The sequence below is a fragment of the Maylandia zebra genome, linkage group LG12 (genome assembly GCF_041146795.1).
Source record: "Maylandia zebra isolate NMK-2024a linkage group LG12, Mzebra_GT3a, whole genome shotgun sequence".
Classification (NCBI taxonomy): Eukaryota; Metazoa; Chordata; class Actinopteri; order Cichliformes; family Cichlidae; genus Maylandia; species Maylandia zebra.
This window is the reverse complement of record NC_135178.1, coordinates 24,478,138-24,498,513: the sequence shown is the minus strand read 5'-3', so window position 1 is coordinate 24,498,513 and position 20,376 is coordinate 24,478,138. Positions and strand designations below refer to the sequence as shown.

At 38.0% G+C, this 20,376-nt stretch overlaps 1 protein-coding gene and 1 long non-coding RNA gene across 5 annotated transcripts in view; one reads left to right on the top strand and one right to left on the bottom strand.

Moving 5' to 3' along the window:
- grid2 (glutamate receptor, ionotropic, delta 2) overlaps positions 1-20,376 on the bottom strand; it is a 558,936-nt gene that overhangs the window by 137,779 nt on the left and 400,781 nt on the right. For all 4 annotated transcript variants that reach the window (XM_004547245.5, XM_004547246.6, XM_076890935.1 and 1 more), the window contains exon 8: positions 12,534-12,653. In XM_004547245.5, the coding sequence (XP_004547302.1) occupies positions 12,534-12,653 (120 nt within the window). The remainder of the gene's footprint in view (positions 1-12,533; positions 12,654-20,376) is intronic.
- On the top strand, positions 649-7,247 carry LOC143421358 (uncharacterized). The gene is made up of 3 exons (XR_013100997.1): positions 649-825; positions 6,169-6,895; positions 7,148-7,247. It is a non-coding gene; the product is annotated as an uncharacterized LOC143421358 (long non-coding RNA).

Below are 20,376 nucleotides of genomic sequence, written 5' to 3'. Positions count from 1 at the left end.
AAAATGAAAGGAGGTGCATTGAAATGAAATGAGAGAGAACAGCCTGACAAGAGTTAGAAGAAGAGGAAGCGAAAGAATGATGGCATATCAAACCAATACAAATCTGCCCACCCCCAGCCCCCACTATAATCCCTTTATAATGTGCAACAACACAGACACATACACACAAACTGGAACAGGCACACCATAAATCCTTCTTGTCTTTGCTTATCAAGCCTATGAGAAGATCTACTGTAGGCATGTGGTGATTTACTCAGAGATTATCAACCAATGATACCATTGTGTTTTTCAGTCCTCTGGTAGTTTCTGCCTGTGTATGCCAAAGACTGAAGTCAGGGGTATCTAAAAATGAAGATGAAGAGTATGAAGATGAATGAAGATGAAGAGAAATTAATTTAATTTCTTAAGACGAATATAAATAGAGTATTATATTGTCATTAGACATATTAACAAGATAGATACATATATATTAGGGGTGCAACGATATTCGTATCGATATTGAACCGTTCGATACAGTGCTTTCGGTTCGGTACGCATATGTATCGAACAATACAACATTTGTAATTTATTTTATCAACTTTCCTTCTGATGATGCTGTCTGTGTTGAGCGCTCAGTGAATCTGCGTTCGACTACTCCGCCTAGGCTGCACTGTCGAGCGCAGATCCACTGAGCGCTCAACACAGACAGCATAGTCAGAAGGAAGAGCGCAGGGCAAGCTAGCAAGACAGAAGTTAAGCTCTCCTTGCAACATGGACCTCCCCCACCCTCATTCAGATCTGGCGTTTGGAATTATTTTGGTTTTCATGTGACGTATGACCCTGAAGGTAAGTGAGTCATGGACTAAAGTAAAACAGTATGTTGGATGTGCCATGCAATGCTCAATTACATGGGTGGGAACTAGTGTGTTAGCGCAGTTAGCTCGTTAATGTGTTGGCCGTCTAGCCCCATGCACGGGGCGATCGGCGGTAGCTCGTTAACGGAGATTTGCCGTGTTGTGGCGTTAAGGTCATTTCAATGAGATTAACCTGAAAGCACTAGTGGGAACACAACGAATATGACTGCACATTTACGCCGACATCATCCTAGTGCAAAGACAAAAACAACAAGCATGCTACTAACTTTAGCCGAGTCATTTAGACAGCTGTTAGCACATGATTCTCCTTATGCTGCTGAGAATATAGCCCAGAAGAAGCGGATAGTATAGCTTTTATTTTGGAAAGAGACATTTCTCTGTAATAAACTCTCTTTTCCAAAGATGAGTGATTCCTCAATCAGATACAGGGCTTGCAATATCGCTAGCCCAACGTCCCGGGGCTAGCGATTTTTCCAGTCTGGCTATTGTAGGAAGGAAAAATATGTCAATGCTTTTGCATTCTTTCGGAAATGTAGCTGGGTAATTATGTCATTGGCATCGGTGAGCCACTGTCAATATGTGACATATTGAAATCGCGTTTGAATTTGCGCTTGGTTTTTGCTTTCACTTTGCAATCGTGCGAACTGTGTATAGAGAGCGACAGCACTGATCTGTGAGTGATGATAATTTGTGCACCAATTCCTCTGACATCGTCTTATTAATCGTTAGCTTACTATGCAAACATGACAAGTGAAATCTCCCGCAGCAAGCTTAAACATGTGAGAGGTTGATCGCGCAGAGAATCGCTGAGCTTATGTGAGTGCGTGTGTAAAAGCAGCAGGATTTATATTTCAGTTCTGCTGAGCCAAATAAGACAGGTCAGGGTGAAGAAGTGACAGCCAAAGAAAAGCTTACTGCAAAACGGAGAAGTTATGACAAATCAGACTGTAAGGCAAAAAGAAGCTTTATGGTTTCATGGACAAAAGAATTTCTGTGGCTGCAATATGACGAGCTAAATAACCAGGGCTGCACATAAGTGGTCCGCAGGTGCGCATTCGCTGTCAAAATAAAAAACACGCACAAGGGTTAGGGTTAAATTTAAAAACTGTACTTTTGAATTAAAATATATATTTATAATTTTAATAAATGACAAATTAAAAAGGCATGAACATTTTTTTTGTATCGAAAAAATATCGAACCGTGACACCAAAGTATCGAACCGAACGGTGAATTTTGTGTATCGTTGCACCCCTAATATATATACATATATATATATATATATATACATATACATATATATATATATACACATATACATACATATATACACATATATATATATATATATATATATATATATATATATATATATATATACACATATATATATATATATACATATACATATACATATATACATATACATATATACATATACATATATATATATATATATATATATATATATATATATATATATATATACACATACACACACACACACACACAGGGCATATACTTGTTAGCTCATTTCTTAATTCTTAGTCTTAGTACTTTACTACTGTCTTTGTGGGCTAGATTCAACAACCTGCTCGAGCCATTCCTCACAGACATTGGTCCATATTGATACTATTTACTGGCTACAAATCCATAATGTTAATCTCCAAAATATGAATTTTATCTAAAAATTGATGAAACTGCCATTGCTTTTAAAAACTAGTGAAAAAGACCTTGTTATTTATTAAGACCAAAGTATGGCATAGTGTGAGATATATATTCCGATAAATTTGCTGAATTTTAGATAAGGTGATTTATCAAATACTGCTCAAACAAACCTTTGGTTTAACAAGATAGATGAGCTGTAGAGACAAGAAAGCATTGAGTTACTGCTAGGTGATTGGCTGACTGGATATTTTTGTTGACAAGCTGTTGACCAGTACCTAATACCTAATAAAGTGCCCAGTGAGTGCTGAAAATCATGAATAAAATGGGAATAAATGGTGCAACATTATAATGAAAGAAGTCATGTAGCTACTCTTGTAAAACTCTCTATACAGCGTTTGAGTGCCTTTAAATTTATGTGTAAACATATTAACCAATAAACTAATAAACAGGGGCAAAATTACAGAAGAAAAATAAAACTTTTTGGTGGTGAAATTGTGACTAAAACTGATCATAGAGGGTGCTCATTTTAAATAGAAGCAATATCTCTTGCGGGATAATGTAGTTAAGAACAGGATGTTGAAGCCAGAACTGTGTAAGACTGATGTGCTGATAGGTTCCATCAGTTCATATAACTCCTTCATCAGTTCCATCACTGCAGCAGCCTCTGCTTCTGCTGGTGCCAGCAGTAATATTTGTCACAGAGCCAGCACAGATTTAGCTTGAAGAAAATGTGGAAAGTTTATGGGAAATTTGCCAATTTCATGGTGAAATAAGGTAATGTTAGGTAATGGTATTCCACATCAATACACTAGTCCAGTTTGCCGCAGGTCCTCCTTATACAACTCAATTTCAGGCTGTGCCTTGCTATTCGTTTTCACCATTGTGTGCTGCTAATCAAGGCCATAGTTAATTTGAATGATTGAATGACCGTGTAGCCAATTTGTGTACTATATTACGTTTATTTCCAATGTCACTATTTTTAGGTAGGCATACAAAAGTCTGTTATTTATTTAAAAAAAATTATTGTAAAAACGTATTTTTCTACATGAGATCTCCACCCCCTCTAGCACCAGTTGCCACTATTCAGAAATCCACTGTATGCTTAAGACAAGGAAACAAACCTGGTGTCAGATCCCACTGATCAATCACCTTCACTTCTTTGCTAATGATCTCTCAGTCATTCTCAGCTGTCACCTTACTTGTGCTATGTTTACAACCAGGTCACAGGCAATTAGGCCTCCTCACTTATGTCTCCTCCTGATCCTGTCAATCCATTTATCCATCCATCAATCCATCCATCCACTACATAGCAAAGATTAACCCAAGGACTGATAACCCACCTCATTTCCCTACTCCACTTCTCTGCTGTCCATCCATCACTCTCTCTCCATACTCATCTATCCATACATCTCTCTGGCTTAAAAAACATTAGCTTGAGGGCAAAACAGGGCTGCTTCTTGTTTCCTTTTTCTCCTTCGTTCATATAACCATCCTCTTATCCTTTCACAATTTTATATGTTACTCACACCTCGCTGAGCCGTTATTCTTCCATCCACCCAGGCACATCAGTCTAACCTTTTCTTCCCCTCTCACTGCTATATGCCTTATATTAATAACATAACATCCACGATTTGACAGTGATCTCTGTACCTCGGTGGCACTGGTGCACATGCAGCCCGACTATGTGCAAAAGACATAAAGAATGGATAAAGAATATATAGAGTATTGCAGTACACTGTAGAATAACACAACTAATCTAAAGTCTTCTATTTACTTTTTCTTCTGTAAGCTAATAAATTTAAAGATGTATAGCTGCTTATAGTTTATTTAATATATATATATATATATATATATATATATATATATATATATATATATCTTGCCCCTTTGCAAGACCAAAGACTCTTATGTTTGGTCTTGTAGGCTCGTATGTTTTAAATAGGGGCAATTCAAGCTCATGCGGAGACAAGACAATTTCATATTTTACTACAGCAGAATGGAAATAAAGAGGATAGGGTTGGGTGAAGGGTTCTGACATCAGAGATATTTAATTCTGTCTTTTTTTCAGTACTCCTTTGCATGTTTTTTTTTCCTTCAGGGGTAAGGGTTTATAGAGACAATAGTGCCTGCAGTATTCCAGAAATAGGTATGGTGCAGAATGTAAAACTTTTATAATGCACACACAATAACACTGCTGTTCTTTTATCCCTTCTTTTGTGCTCACTTTCTGTCTTTCTGTCTTTCCTTAAAATTCAGGGAGCCGCTTCAGTACATCATGCTCCCAAATTCTTTAAATGATAATACACAGCGGAACCTCAGTATATGCAGCCACCTATTACAGTTGCGGCATTTTCTTAAAAATCAGTGTGCTTATGCTCAGATTCCCTATGTCACAGCACAGAATCTGCCTTGGAGGAGACATGAGACAGGATTGACAGTTGAGTACCTGGGGAATAAAACTTCTCCTGGCTTGTCTCAACAAACAGAAAAGAAGAAGAGTGGCTGTCGGGCTAGTGTTTGGTGTTACCCATACTGTTTGCACAACGGATGTTTTTGTTTGGCACCACAATGAAGTTCCCAATGGGGTTTGTTTGACAGCAAGTAATAGTTAAAAATGCTGTTTCCCTCTCCTCTGTATTTTCACATTTGTTCGCCTCACTTATCTGATTCTGTTCTTTTTCTCCACCCGGCTCTTCATTCTGCCTCTCTCTATGTTTTCTGCTGTTCAGTCACAAGCACACACACAGATAATATTCATATGCGCTGCCAAACGTAGACTGATCCATGGACACCAGAGGCACTTCGTCAGCTTCAGTTAGCATCCAGTGTCCACTGTGCTGTGGTCACCCGGATTATAACTTGCTGGTCAGTGCATGTGTGTTAACTCTTGACTGACACGACCTTCCAGCTAAAACAAATGGAAGACATCAATCAGTCCCACAGAGGAAGCCTGCAAATACTCTAGTATTCATGAGTTCACAAGGGTAAAAGCTGTTACCACAAAGGTTGAAAAAAAATAATCTGGTGTGCTCTTGCCCTGACCACACTGGAAATGGACAGAATAATGTGATAGGACTGAGGACTTGAATGGATACTTTGACATTTTACCAAGTATGTTTGACTGACACCTCGCAGATCAGATGGTGTATGCTATCACTGAGCTTATCACTATTAATAGTAAGCTTACTCCGTGTTAAAGTAACATGTTTTGTTTTTTTCCCCGTCATCTGCATGTACTCATTCACAATTTGTTATTGTTCTACTGTGCTTGTACTTCTACTATTTTGGGCTTCTGATGTCTTTTCATTGCAAATTATGTACTGACCAGGTTATTTTAACTTCCCTCTCACAATATGTCATACATCTTTTTTAATCAGAAATAACTAAAGTCTATTTGTTATGTTATTTTGTACCACTTACTGGGATCTGAGTACATAAACACTTTGCTGTAATAAAATCTTTGTACATAACGGCCAATTTTACATAAGAGCCAGGCGATTAGGGATGAAATGTTAAGCCTTGAAATATAAATGTTCATTTGAATTACATATTTTTAAATTCTCTTAATTCCCGTGTTTTTAATGTATCTTCATATGTTAAAAATATCTGCAAAAATTTTACATCTCTTTATTTTCTACCATTTATCAAGATCTGAGTCACAAGGGTAGCAGCTCATCCAGAGGGTACTGAGCGATCCCAAGTCAACCAAGAGATGTAATCTCTCCAGCATGTCCTGTGTCTGACCCACAACCTCTTCCTGGTACGACATGCCCAGAACCTCTCATCTAGGAGGCACCCAGAATTTATCCTATTCAGAGACCTTGACCATCTCGACCTGTTCCTTTTGATGTGGAGGAGTAGTGGCTGTACTCTGAGTCCCTCCCGATTGATCAAACTCCTCACCCTATCTGGGGAAGCTCATTTGCTTGTCTCTGCGATCTCATTTGGACACAATCCAGAGCGCGTAGCCATAGGATAGGATAGGAATGTGGATTAACCAATAAACTGACACCATCGCTTTCATGCTCAGCTTTCTAATTTGTTACAACGATTGGTCAAGAGTTGCTCCAGACACGACACCAAACTGTCAGTCAATCTCCCACTCCCATCTCTCTTCACTTGTGATTAAGATCCCGAGATGCTTAAACTCCTCCACTTGGAGCAGGAACTTGTCCCTAAATTTGAGCAGACACTTCTCCATATTTCAGCTGAGAACCATGCACTCAGACTTGGAGGTGCTAATTCTCATTTCCATCACAAAAACAGAGGTGACAACACTTGGCTGTGCCTAGAAATTCTGTCCATAAAACTTATGGACGGAATCAGCAAAAGTGCACAGGGCAGCCTTGTCAGATTCCAACACCAACCAGGAATGGGTAAGACTTATTACTGGCAACATGGACCAAACACTCACTGTGGTTGTACAGATGCCTTCTGTCACACCAACTGTGTGCATGTCCTCCTTCACTACATCTATGAATCTCATCTGAATGATTGTTCAATGTTGTTGTACTAAATTCTAACTTCATTAATGCTGAAAAAGTTTGGTTGTTCACTAGTGGCGCCTGAAACATAGATACTAAAGATCTTTTGTGAAATTGCAACTTTGTTTTCTGTTACTTATCCAGGTTCTGTCATCCCACACTACAATACAGCCTCAGCAACATGCAAGAACATTACACAAGGCAAAGGAAGCCATACACAAGTGCATGGATGCATATGCACAATGCTAACAGTTGAGAGAACCAGAGAAGTGGAGATGTAGGAACCTGCAAGCAGGATAAATCAATGACATCCTCTTGTCTCTCTGTCTCTCCCTCTCTCTCCACTCTGCTCCTATGTCTATCTCTCCTGTTTCCATGCCCTTTTCCATCTTTCTTTCACTCATGCATCTTTTACAGCTTCCTCTTTCCATCCTTTCTGCAATCTCCCACCTGGCCTGGAGGTGGGGGGCATGGTGAATGAAGAGTCATGCAAATCTACTTAATAAGATGGAAAAAAATGAGGAAAATAGAGATTTTTCTCCTTGGAGACATTTTTGTCTATCACTGTCTTCCATTCTTCAATTACCATAACACTGCATGTTTCCAACCAGACCAGCTTTCTGTAGCTTATTTATAAAATTTTACTTTACTTCACGAGCCAGTCAAAATGTCTTTTTTTCAGATCAATCACTCTAACCTCTCTCTGTGTTTTACCATTACCTTATTTGTCTCACCCTGGACCTTTTCATATACCATTGACAGTCAGTTTCAGTGGTATTAGCCCTCATCCATAGAGCTTGGTAACTTGCCCTTGAGGGCTGTTGCCTCTCAGATATGTTCCATAATCACAGATAATCTGAAGCGCTGCTCAACATGCTGTGCATGAATAATCCAAATTAATTAAACATTTTAATATGCCTATTTCTGTGTTATCAGCTATAATGTATTTGATGTTATCAGGAATCTTTATCTGGCCTGTAGGTCTTGGGATTTCAGTTTTGTCTCAGCTGAGCTACAAATGCCTATTTATTAAAAAAAAAAAAATACTACCTCAATCTTCCTCGGGGATGTCCCTTTATTTATATATATGCATTTTTTTCTCTTCGGGTGAACCATTTCATGACATGTTAAACAACACTTAATGCTGGTTAGAAAAAAAGGTGATAAGTCAGGTAACATTAGTTTAGGCTCTGAATTCAGTAAAAAGCTATTTCAGCAGATATATGGAGGATCCTGTTGGGACAGTGCACTGCCAACATCAAAACAGAGACAAACCACAGGATATTAGTCTGTGAGCCAATAACAGGTGTGTTATTGAAAGGAAACACAAGACAGTGCTCAATTTTGTCTGACATTTTTCTGCTTACTGTAGTGGTATTGAAGTAAAAATATATCTGGGACATGTGTTCAGAATAAAAATTCACCATTGTTGTCCCTTTAAAAAACTACATAGAAGCTTTTGTTGCATCCTGATCCAAAGGTTAATTCATATGTCTGTGGAGTGCTGGTGAAAAACAGCTTTGTGTGTCACTGTGGCTTGGATTTCTCAAATTTTAACAGTAATTAACCCTGTCTGGAACTCAGTTTCTGGCTTTGTTTCTATAGCAGAATCTCTCTGTGTGTTTATGTGCTAAACGAGAGGAAACTCTGCGTCTCCCTCTCTGTGTCACGCATTTATGGTCATGCAGACTGACATAAATTGTTATGCAAAAAGAAAAAGAGTTAACTGAACATTTTCAAACATGTCAGAAGATTTATGCAAATGCACGTGTGAATGGGCTTGCATGTGTTCCCAAGTGACTGCAGCTATTAAGGGTATTTGAGCTTGTGCGCGCATTAAGAGATCGCATAAAAGAAAAATGTCTTTCAATCATTCAAAACATGTAATGGTGGGGAATGTTTTTCACATGGTGGCGGGACTGTGAAAAGGCTCCCAGGGTCCCATGACTCTCTGAAGTCACTTAACATAATTTACCACATATGTCAAATAAGACTGGAGATGATAATTGAAGTGACCTCAATTTAGGAACACTGCAGTTTGCAGGCCATTGATTTGCATAAAGAGGGAGAACGTTTCAATCTCTCCTCCAAAAGATGGAGAATATGAGCCCGTGTGTGAGTGGAAGGAGACCATGGGCATATGTGAGAGTAAGAATGTAATGATTGTGACTCTATTATGACCTGAGCTGCTGTTTCTATCGCTTGCATGGGATCTGAAAGGATTAGGTCATCTATCTCCTTTCTAGCTGTCTCTTGTGCTGTTCAGCTTGTTTCATTTTATCTCTCTTTTCTTCAAATCTAAACCTCCTTCCTTCTTATCTCCTCAGTTAGCCACAAGCCTTTTTTTTTATTGTGGCTGTTTTAAAGTACTCGATGCCGTTTTTCTCTCTGAAGTCATTTAAGATGTAGCTGATAGCTAACGAAGCAATTACACATGGCAGTCTTGTCGCCTCTCTGTAAGAGATCAGTGGAGCCTGACATGCCTGTATATGTATATATAGAGAGATATATAGGCTCTGTGTATAGAAACCGAAGGTAATGGAGCAAAAATCCAATTCTACCACAGTGTAGTGGTAATAATTATGACGGATCTCAGGTATTTGCTACTATTATTATCGCTCGATAGCTGTATGCATCTGTGTGAAGTATGATGGGGATAAAGTCAAAGCGGATTGGTGAAGAAGAATCTAACAGGGAGATGAAGAAGGAGGAAGTCGTAAAAGAGAAAGGCGCTCAGAAGAATACATTAATTAAGTAAAAAACAACAATAACAAAAAACCCCAAAAGTTATTAATGAAACTGTGAGCAGGCCTAGGAAAGCTCAAAGAGAAACCGTGAGGAAGAACAGAAAAGAAAGGTCAGGTTAAGTGGTATGCTCACATGAAACCAGTGGTATTACTATAATTAGGGGAATAAGCATGTATTGTTAATGGTCCGGTTAGGTCAAAAAGGCACACAATAACATTGATTGCAATTTAGCTGGGCTTTTTGAGGACTTGTCAAAAACAGAGAAAGCTTTAATGCAGAACTGTAGTCAGGTACAAGAAAAACACATTAAACTTCATATGGCATGATTAATATATATGTTCTAAAGATGAAGTGTGAGAAGGGAGATGATCTATAATTTATGCAGGAATATAACCAATGGTAATTGCGTTTGGTTCCAGACTTAGACTTTTTTTTTTTTCATTTTTTTATGGGAAATGTCATGTGACTTCACCACCTATGTTAAAATACAAGATAACCACAAAGCAATTTATAAATAACGGATCAAAAGTTTCTATAAGGAATGTGGTCCCTTTATTTGTTTACACTTCTGTAACACGGGTCACCAGACCTCAGGGGTGGTTAAATAAATATGTTACAACATTTCAGCAGTGAACAGAACACGTGGGTTTATTTGAGTTTCAAGAATTTTCTTTTCAGCAAACATATGACAAAGCTTATACAAAAGCTTCCTTCTCTCTGTTTGCTCTGAAGTGTAAATGACCCAGAGTCTATGAAACTGAGGAACTTTATCAGTAATTCATACAAATGAAAGAAACTGTTTCTGTTCCTTTTATTTCACTGCTGTTTTTTACTTTGCCATTATTATTTCTTTGAAAATTATAGAGTGCGAGCCTTTTTCTTCCAGCTTTCCTTTCTGATGGCTCAGTTTTTTAACCATGATAAAAAAATTGGATGTTGGTGACAAATATATATTTTTATTACAGTATTTTTTTTTGCAATCATTTTTTTATTATTATAAATTTTTGTAGTATATGTGCACCTAACACATAACAGTTATTGGCTTGGTCTACATATTTTAGAAATTTAGAAAATTATGCAGTAAGGTCAACTTTTCTTCTTTAAAAAAAAATAAATCTTTTGATTTAGACTGATTTAAGTTACTTTATTTTACATGCTGTACATTTTACTTTGCAAATAAAACAAGACCTATGTATCACTTAAGCACACAGTACAAAAGAAAAAAAATGACTTGAGTGAGAGAACCAGATAGCTTTCATAATATTAAGTATATTTCAATTAAGTATATTCTTTCTTAGCTTTTTTTGGTAAGCACACAATGCAGAGGAGAAAGGAAAAATAACAGCTCTTGGTTTTCATTGCAATCAGCATGCATTGGTGAAACTTCTGCAACGTACCCACATTTGCATTCAGGGACTACAACTAATTGAATGGCTGATGTATTGGTGATAGTTCTTTTTCTGCTGATATACCAGGATATTAATTTCTTTTCTAGTTTTTCTTCTCCGTGGATTTATATACATAAAAAGGTTCCAGCAGGACTTTCCTCTAGCTTTCTTTTTCTGTTTCTGAGTGAATATTTCAGTATATTTCACTATATTTCCAGCCGTACACACTGGCCATGTATGAATTTAATTGAATCCCTATGACAAATGAACAAATGTTCAGAGAATTAAGGGAGACTGTGGCAGGAATACTGTATAACAAGTGCTTGAATTCCCTAAGAAGTAATTATGCTCTGCGATTAGGGAATTGTGCCTTAATGTAATTATCCTGTGCTTTAAAGATTAATTTTGTCTGTGATGGCATGCTGTGTTATGTTGGTGCCTCACCACATTATCCATAATCACAGATCACTGTTATCTGTGAAGACAGACGCACTGTGCATACGTGTCTGAGGACATCATTTTTGTGTCCTGTTTCTGTAAGTGTATTGGAAACAAGAACATGGACTGAGAACGTCTTCAAGCAACTCACAGAAGTCCAGACGCTTTTCTTTCCAAGCTCCTTAGACTACGATGACCTGGATGACTGAGAACCTTCACAGCACTGTCCAGTAGAAAGTTATCAGTATTATGCATAAAACAAGTAATTTAAGTAGTAATTTATTTATCAGCGGTTTTTCACAGAAGTGTATTCTTTACCACAGACGTATAGATCATCTTAATAATAAAAATCAGAGATTTGAATGTACAACATCTTTTTTTTAATATAGCCTGCAAAACACAACTAAGTGCACACATACACCCACAACCACACACTTGCACACAATCCATGAACAAACAATGTTATGAATATGTGCGTGCATGGCTGTCTTTTATGATGCCTGTTAAAATTCATTATGCACGTATCATTACCAGATAGCATTTGAAGATGCTTCTAATGAATCCAATTAACACCATGCTTTATTGAAGGGGAGGCGAGCTGCAGTGCTCAGGCTTTACCCGACGGGTGGACAGAAAACATAAAAAATGAAAACACAAAAAAATCATTTGTTCTGTTCAAGACGTTAATGGCTTGGGAAAGAAAGAAAAAAAGAAAGACAGAGAAAGAGAGAATACAGGTATAAATATGAAAGAGCAGCTGGACTATGCTGCTACAGGGGTGACATGCAAAATGAAGAAATACCTGTGTAAATATGAGACACCATTTAGAGACTAGGTGCAATGGAATTCCCCAGTAAATCCAGGAATTATGCAAATCTACTCTACGCATTTGAAGAAATTATCCTCCCTTCACCCACAGTAGAACGCCACACAGAGGTTCTGTTTTAACTACTTACCCTACTGACTCCCCGTCCTCTATCTTCTCCATAATTTGTGCCCAAGATTTCAAAGAAGATGTTGGGGTTAGTGCCGTTGTCAGTGAACTCCAAGAAACTGGTCAGGCCGCTCACCCCGAACTGCAAGGAAAAGATTTAGGATGTGTTATTTTTGGTTTATCTTACAATTATTGTTGTTATCGTCAAAATTACTGTAATTATTATTGTGATTTTCATCACTATAATGATGTCAGCTTTTGTTTTGTCACTTCTCCCTACAAATCTTAGAAAACTAACAGTTTTTTCAGCAAAAAAAAAAAGTGATGGTAACTGTACACAGCGAAACCGAGACACGTATGATTTTTACATCACATTCACATTCATATTATCACAGTCGTAGGTATTGTGTGTGACATTTGACAGTGATACATAATACAGGTGGTCTCTTGTGATTTTTTTTTCTCATCATGGAGGCATTACTTTCTCAGTTACTGTGATAGCAAAAGAATAAACATTCCATTTCACCTACATACACTTTAGTAACCTTCGGTGAATGGACCAGAGCATTATTAATCTGTAGCGTATAAACTGCGAGTCTGCAGACAGGCCAATGTCATACCTCGTGTCATTTTTAGGGATAATTATTCAAGTTACTGTGGTTTCGCCACGCGGATAAATTTGTGCAACTGTCAGACGCTGGAGAAGGACTGAAAGGGCATGCCGTTGTCTCATGCTGCTGTCATATATTCAGTGGGAAAACTTCAGCTTCTGTTGATGTTTGTCAGGATAGAAGTTACAATGATTTGAACTGATGAAAGCAACAACTGTTTATATTTTAGGAAAGTCAAATAAATGCGCTTATGGTTAATTTCAATAAGGAAGATCAATATTCACTCATCTGCCTGCTCTACAGGGTGTTAGGCTGCTTTTCTGTTTTCTACATCACTTTCACTTTTCCCAGCTGTCAATCTCAATACTGACATCATCATTCTAGTCCAATCGTCTTTTTACCCGTCTTCTTTGGGGCGATCAGCCTCCAGTTTGCATAGTTTAAATCTTTGCTCTCCGTCATTCTCGCTTTCAGACTCTCATTCATGCAACCCACCTCATCCCCAACTTCACCTCACTGACACCTCAGTCAGAGCTTTTCATCTTCACCATCACCAGTGTCTAGACTCCCGGGGGTCCTGCAATAAATCCTTTCACGGCTGATCGGCGGAGTGTAATCGCCATATACATTAATATCTCTATCTAAATAAACCAAGTTCAATTCTTTCAAGTAATCTCTTTTTATTGAACCCTCCTTATTTGATATCTGATGTCTGAGTTATAGAATAGTGACAGTCTTCCCAATTTTTGTAAATAATATTCTGAGAATTTGCAGTAATATCTCTCTTTCTGTACTCAAACACACCAGATGTATATGTGTGTCTGTCATAAGCGTGCATACCCCTAATGCTGATATGCTTTGAAGAACAACTAGTTATATTAGTATGTCTATGGCACTTCATAAGATATGGTAATGTGCTATTGGGATTACTAATCTATGTAAATATTTTATTCACCTGGGATGAGTGCACGTACTTAGACGCACACTCAGTATATTGCATGTTTACATCTCTGCATCAACAGCTGAGGTTGAAACTGAGCCCTTAATAGTCATTTAGGAGAACCTGGATGGAAAAGATGTTTTATTAAGTCTAAGAAGAGAAATAAAATAACAGCGAAATGAAAAAAAAAAAGACTTTTTAATTTTTGGATGCTTGACAGAACTAAGATGAAAGTAACAGCGTATGTGTGTTATAATAACAGCAAAAATAAATTGAGAATCGTTAAGCCTAGATTTGAAAACAGTCTCCCAGGTGCTGCAGAAGATGTAGGGGCTGGGTCACAGGCCTTACAATGCCTTTAAAGTAATCAATAAAATTTTAAAATGAGTCCTAAACCTTAACAGTTTATGTCGCAGAGATTCAAAGGTGAAAATGTAGCAGGCAATACATAGTCTTCTAAGCACAAACACAACACGCACTTCAGGTGTAACAGCAGCATTTATTCTCCACTCTGAGTTTGTCAATGAACACCAGACAACAACATCAATAGAGCTCCTCATCAACACCTGCAAATTAGTATTTATCATTACCCTATTGGCCCCACATACCAAAACACTGATTAAACACACAGCCACGCACAGCAAGTAAAGAACACTGCTGATACAGTGCGAAATGGAACTGATGCCAGGCTGTTGAAATCAACTCTATTACTGCTTAGGGCTCTTTAACAGAGCTCTGCTGAGACAGTCATCAAGGTTGGTTTAGCAGCCGGGGCTGGCTGATGAAAGTGTTGCCAAACCCCAGCCTGATCGCAAGGTGAAGTGCAGAGATAGATATGAAAGCCATTGCGCTGCATTTATTATTGTCTGACACTAATCCTAAATTAGCATTTCACTTGGCTTCATCATTCAGTCAAACTGTCATCCCTGGAGTATTTTTTTTTATTATTGATATCAAAACAGGGGGCATTGATCCAATTGGATTTAACAGTGATGAAAGTGTTGCCAAACCCACGCGTAAACTCAAGGTGAAATGTTGAGATTCCTAAAATCACAACTGCAGAATGAAGTCCTCTACCTGCCAAAAGCCAAATATGCAGGAACTGAGAAGAAATTGCCGACTGGTGGATTTACTTTGTTCATGCAGTCCTTTGAATGCACGATCACTTTGTGTCTAAGGTGTACTCAGGACAAAGGTAGAAAGCTATCATTAGATTTATTGATAAAAAAATTGATCTCTCTGTGATCAGAACAATATAAAAGTTAAGACAGAGTTTTTTTCAGAACCTTATCCATTCGCATTCTTCAGTTACAGGTGACTCTAACGTATTAGTCAATTTAGCTATGACTACATCTTGCTGTTTCAGCCAAGGAAAAATAAGAGCTGTAAAAAGGTGTCTTGAATTGCAGATTAGTTGTTGTTGTTTCAAAAAGAAGGATAAATATCATTTGATTTTTTTTGAAAGAGATTGATTCATAACATTTATTATTATTATTATTATTATTATTATTATTATTATTATTATTATTATTTAGAGATGGCACGATACCACTTTTTTATGTCCGATACCGATATCATAAATTTGGATATCTGCCGATACCGATATGAATCCGATATAGTGTTTTTTAATCAACAAAACTTGGTTTTTTTTAATATCTTGCTGCATTTTGTATAAGTTCATACTCAAGTTTAAAACAACAACTACACTAAAGCTAATCTGTTATACCTGTATGCAAAAAAAATGTTTCATAGTTCAGCAATACTGATCAATCTAATAAACTTAAACCTACACCATCCTCCCTATTCTGGTATTTTAAAGAGTACTTAGCGTAAATATTAAGCAACCTAACTAATAGGGTTCCAACTCCCAGCAACAAAAATAAGTAAATAAAAAATGGGGAACCACCCCTCACACTCCACCTCATGATGCTTAATCGACGTAATCAACCTTAATTTGATGCAGTGTGAAAAAAAATGCACAGAAATCAATTATTTTTCAAGAAATATTAAATAGATTCAACATCTTTCTTCAACAAAATTGCAGACTGCACAGATGGTACCTTCCCAAAGGAAAAAGTACTATAGCTTACTAGGGTATATATATTAGACTTAATAGTTACTATATACAGTAATTGACTTCTATTCATTTTACATCAAATTAAAACTTTGGGTGTCAGATAATTATTTATTAAAAGCTAGACATTTTAAATGAGAATAAGAAAGAAAAGTATGTCTTTGTGCCCCCTTTTCCCTGTTAATGCCCTGTCGGCCCCCCTGGCTAAACTTTGCTAGATCCGCCCCTGCACAGTTACCAGCGTCAGCTACGTAGAAAAAGATCCTGGTGTAGAAAGAAATATTAAATAAATTCTAACAACAGCTTATCAAGCTTAAACGTGCTGCTGTTGTTCAGCCGCTGGTTTCCTCTTTCTGGTGCAAAGTGGGCCAAAAGCAAACTAGAGACACGGACTCACGACAGAAAAGCTGATCAGCTGATCGTTAAGCAGTTTCATGATTGAAGTAGCAGCAGGAGAGGCAGTCGCTTGTTAAGCTTAACGCAGGAATGCTTTACATTCAGAGATGGACTTACACACTTGCTTTACTTCTCTCGGGGATAACTTTGTCGGAGATGAAATGCCGGGTTGCTAGCGAAGCTCCACATGCTATCTAGACCACCGACAGGTCCTACATGCCACAGCCGCTCTATCACGTGATGCATACTGCTCCGACGTGCTAACGTTCTGAGGTGAGTTACGGCGTGTTGCAAGTTTTGTGAGGTGCTTTCGTGATATTTAATGGATCGGATTACATTTTTTATTTTTCTCCGATATCCGATCCAGTAATTTAGGTCAGTATCGGACCGATACCGATACGTAATATCGGATCGGTCCATCTCTATTATTATTATTATTATTATTATTATTATTATTATTATTATTATTATTATTATCCCAGCTACTATAGGACAAGATGCAGAATACACCCTGGACAGGTCAACAATTCAGTCAACCTGTCTTAAACTTGTGATAGACACAGGACTAAGTCAGAGAGACAGATGAAGATTCACACTTACATTCACACCTGAGCAATTTAGAATCACCAATTAACAGTAAGTGCAAACATGCAACCCACACAAACATGGGAAGAACATGCAAACCCTACAGAGAAAGGCCCCAGGCCAGATGATGGCGTCTAACTCAGGACCTTCATGCTGTGAGGCAACAGTGCTACTATTATTATTATTGCTGTTATCATTATTATTACTATGATTAATATTATCCTGGGTTTGAATACACCATCTGGCAGGGGACATGTAAACTCTGTGAAGTTTGTTCTCCCTGTGTTTGTAGGGGTTGTGTGGTTTCTCGCCAAGTACTTTCTGGCTGGCTGGATGGATGGATGATTATTTAAACAAAGATTTATTTTCTTCAAACTGGCATATACACACATATGTGCATACTGCAGGAGAGTGATGAAATAGATGGATTGTTTAAAAAAAAATAACAGAAATATTTTCCTGGCTGTCCTTGGGATAGTAAAATTTTGAATAAAAAGCCAGGAATTGTGCTCATTAATAACAAATAAACAAATAAATAAATGTATCTGGCAAAGACAGTGACACCGCAAATACTGAAATATTATGAAATAACGCAGAGATTTCAAATGTGAGAAGGAAATGCAGGCAGCACTGATAGTAAAAAGCATTGAGATGCCAGGGGGGTGTGGAGTTGCAGTGGACACAGCTCATTGGCAACCCTTGGGATCCATGTCCAAAACATTATTCTTAGCACAGCATCCGAATGTATAAATTGCAGATGCCTACAGTGTGGGATACTTCATGCTGATCTAGTGTGTCTGGTACCTCATAATTTCTAAATGTTAAAAAACTGATGGTCTAAATCCAAAAGCACTTCAGGACATGAGTAAATGCCAATGTTTTGATGAAGACAAAACAGTCAAGAATTTACAGTCTGGGCTGTCCATGCTTCAACACACACTAGGGCTACTGAAAAAATCTCCAGTGAATGAATATGCAGACTGTCACAGCCTGCGTGAGAGATGGGGGATCGTGTGATGGACACAGATTAAAAAGAAATTGATATTCAGCATGCAGAAACTGTGCTCCTCTTTTCTCCTGTAGGAGTTGAACACAGGGTTCACAGGGTGTATCACACAATAGATTTGGTCTAAACATTTTTGATGACCCTCTTCTGCACAATGAAATTGATCAAGCATTCAACTCAGGAGCAGAATTTGGAGGGTTTTATACTCATAGCCATTGGGAAATGAATGCTAATGAAATATGGACAATGTCAGAAAACAGCAAACACTTTTTTAGCTTGTTAAACAAATGGTTAGGCTCTGTTTTTTATATACATAATGACAGTGTAATATGCCTTTTTTATATTCTGGTGAAGGTATTGCAATAAAAAACTGTGGTGCCTTACTGCTCTTTTTATGTTTTAAGAGAGCAAGTCTATTATTGAGTGCTGTGCACTAATTTGTATTTCGTCTTAGCACCTAGTGATATGCTACTTTTATAGCATGTGAATCTGAATCTGTTTCATTTCTGCATTCGAATCAGTCTGTAAGGTTTTATATGTATGTCTGTATGGTTTTAAAGTTGCACATTTGGGTGCAATGGTGTTGGATTTGAAAACCCATCAGTTGTAAATACAAAAGCTGTTTATTAACCTCAGCATGTGACTCATCTTAAACTGGATTGGTTCGTTTTTTTGTTGAACTGCGTCCTGACTTACTCTGAATTAATGCAAACACAGTTAAAGACAAACTCTGTGTTCAAGCTGGCTATAAGTTTAGGAGCCTAGATCTATTCTGCTCTTCACTGACTGCACAACTATCTGAACTAACATGCCACAGATTTCAATCAATCAAGGTTTTATTCGCCACGTGCAGGTTGCCCTGAAGTGAAATAGGACCCCCATCCCCCCCGGACCTTACACACACAACACAGACATCACATGGGGATACAGGTCGGAGATCGGTAGCGTTACAGAAAAAAACCACTGAAATATACACTACAATGGGAAAGTACAAGAGGAAAAAAAGAGACCTCTACTCATGCTGGGCTCCTGGGAGGACAGCATGAGAATAGGAAACAAAAAAACTTCTCTGCACAAAAAAAACACATAAATGTCCACAGTACAACATTATGGAACACGTGACAAGCCACAGGGTCGGGTGGGGGGTGAGGAGTAATCCGAAGCAAACACAGCAGCCATCCTGCCCAGCGCTACCATTCCAGCGCGGGCTCAGGAGGGAACAAGCATCGAAGGCGTTTGGAAAGGGAGGGAGAATTAGTGTGTGCATATCAGTGTATACATATGTGTGTGCGTGTCCAGAGTTCAGCTGAGACAGTGTCCTTCGCCCTGGTATGCTAAGTAAACAGTTTTCCAGCCAACCCAGGTGGCCTTGCATGGAATGGGAAGGAACAGACTAAACACAGTCATTATCAGGGTGTTTTTGTTCGGCTCCAACCTTGCGACCACAGCTGGCGCCGAAAGGGTATCCGCATGAAGTGATGGTGCTTTTTACTTTAGTGCGAACAGCTCATATGAATGATTTTAATATTGGAAAGAAAATACAATGTTTTATGGAAACTGAATTGGATGTTGCAACACGTAGGCTTATTCTGTGATAGAACAGGTGTTCTATGGCGAGGTCTGTCTGCCATTCATATAACAGTATACGGCTCTCACCGTGGTTTGCTAGAGTTCTAAAGGGTTATGAATGCTTTTTGACACCTTTCAGACTGATACACTGATAATCTAAGTGGATACACCTTGAGGTGACTTTTGTTGTGATTTGGCGCTATATAAATAAAATTGAATTGAATTGAATTGATACAAACATTGGACAGCTGGCTGTATTTGTGAAGTAGTTAGCAGTAAACAAATCTCTGGATCTTATTAAACTGGGATCAGATTTAATAGGATATAGTTGTTTTCTTGACTAAAAGCCACAGGAAGCTGTAGGTACTGACTCCATATTAATGTCTTAAATGTATCGTACCTCACGCACCATTAATCTCAAATTAGCATACTAATTATTAGCCATTCTGGTTGTTTCAACCTGTCAGGAAGCTATTGTTTATTTTCACCAATAATCACCATCTTCACTGTCTCTGCTTGCACTCCTGTGACACATGCACTGCATTACTGCGTGAACTTCTCATTAATGGTAATTGATGTGTTTAAGACATTGCGAAATGAAGTGAACAGAATAAGTTGCAAGTAGGCTCCCTAAAAAAGGTTCACAAGTCTTTAACCACATATGAAAAGTTCTTACTGTATGAA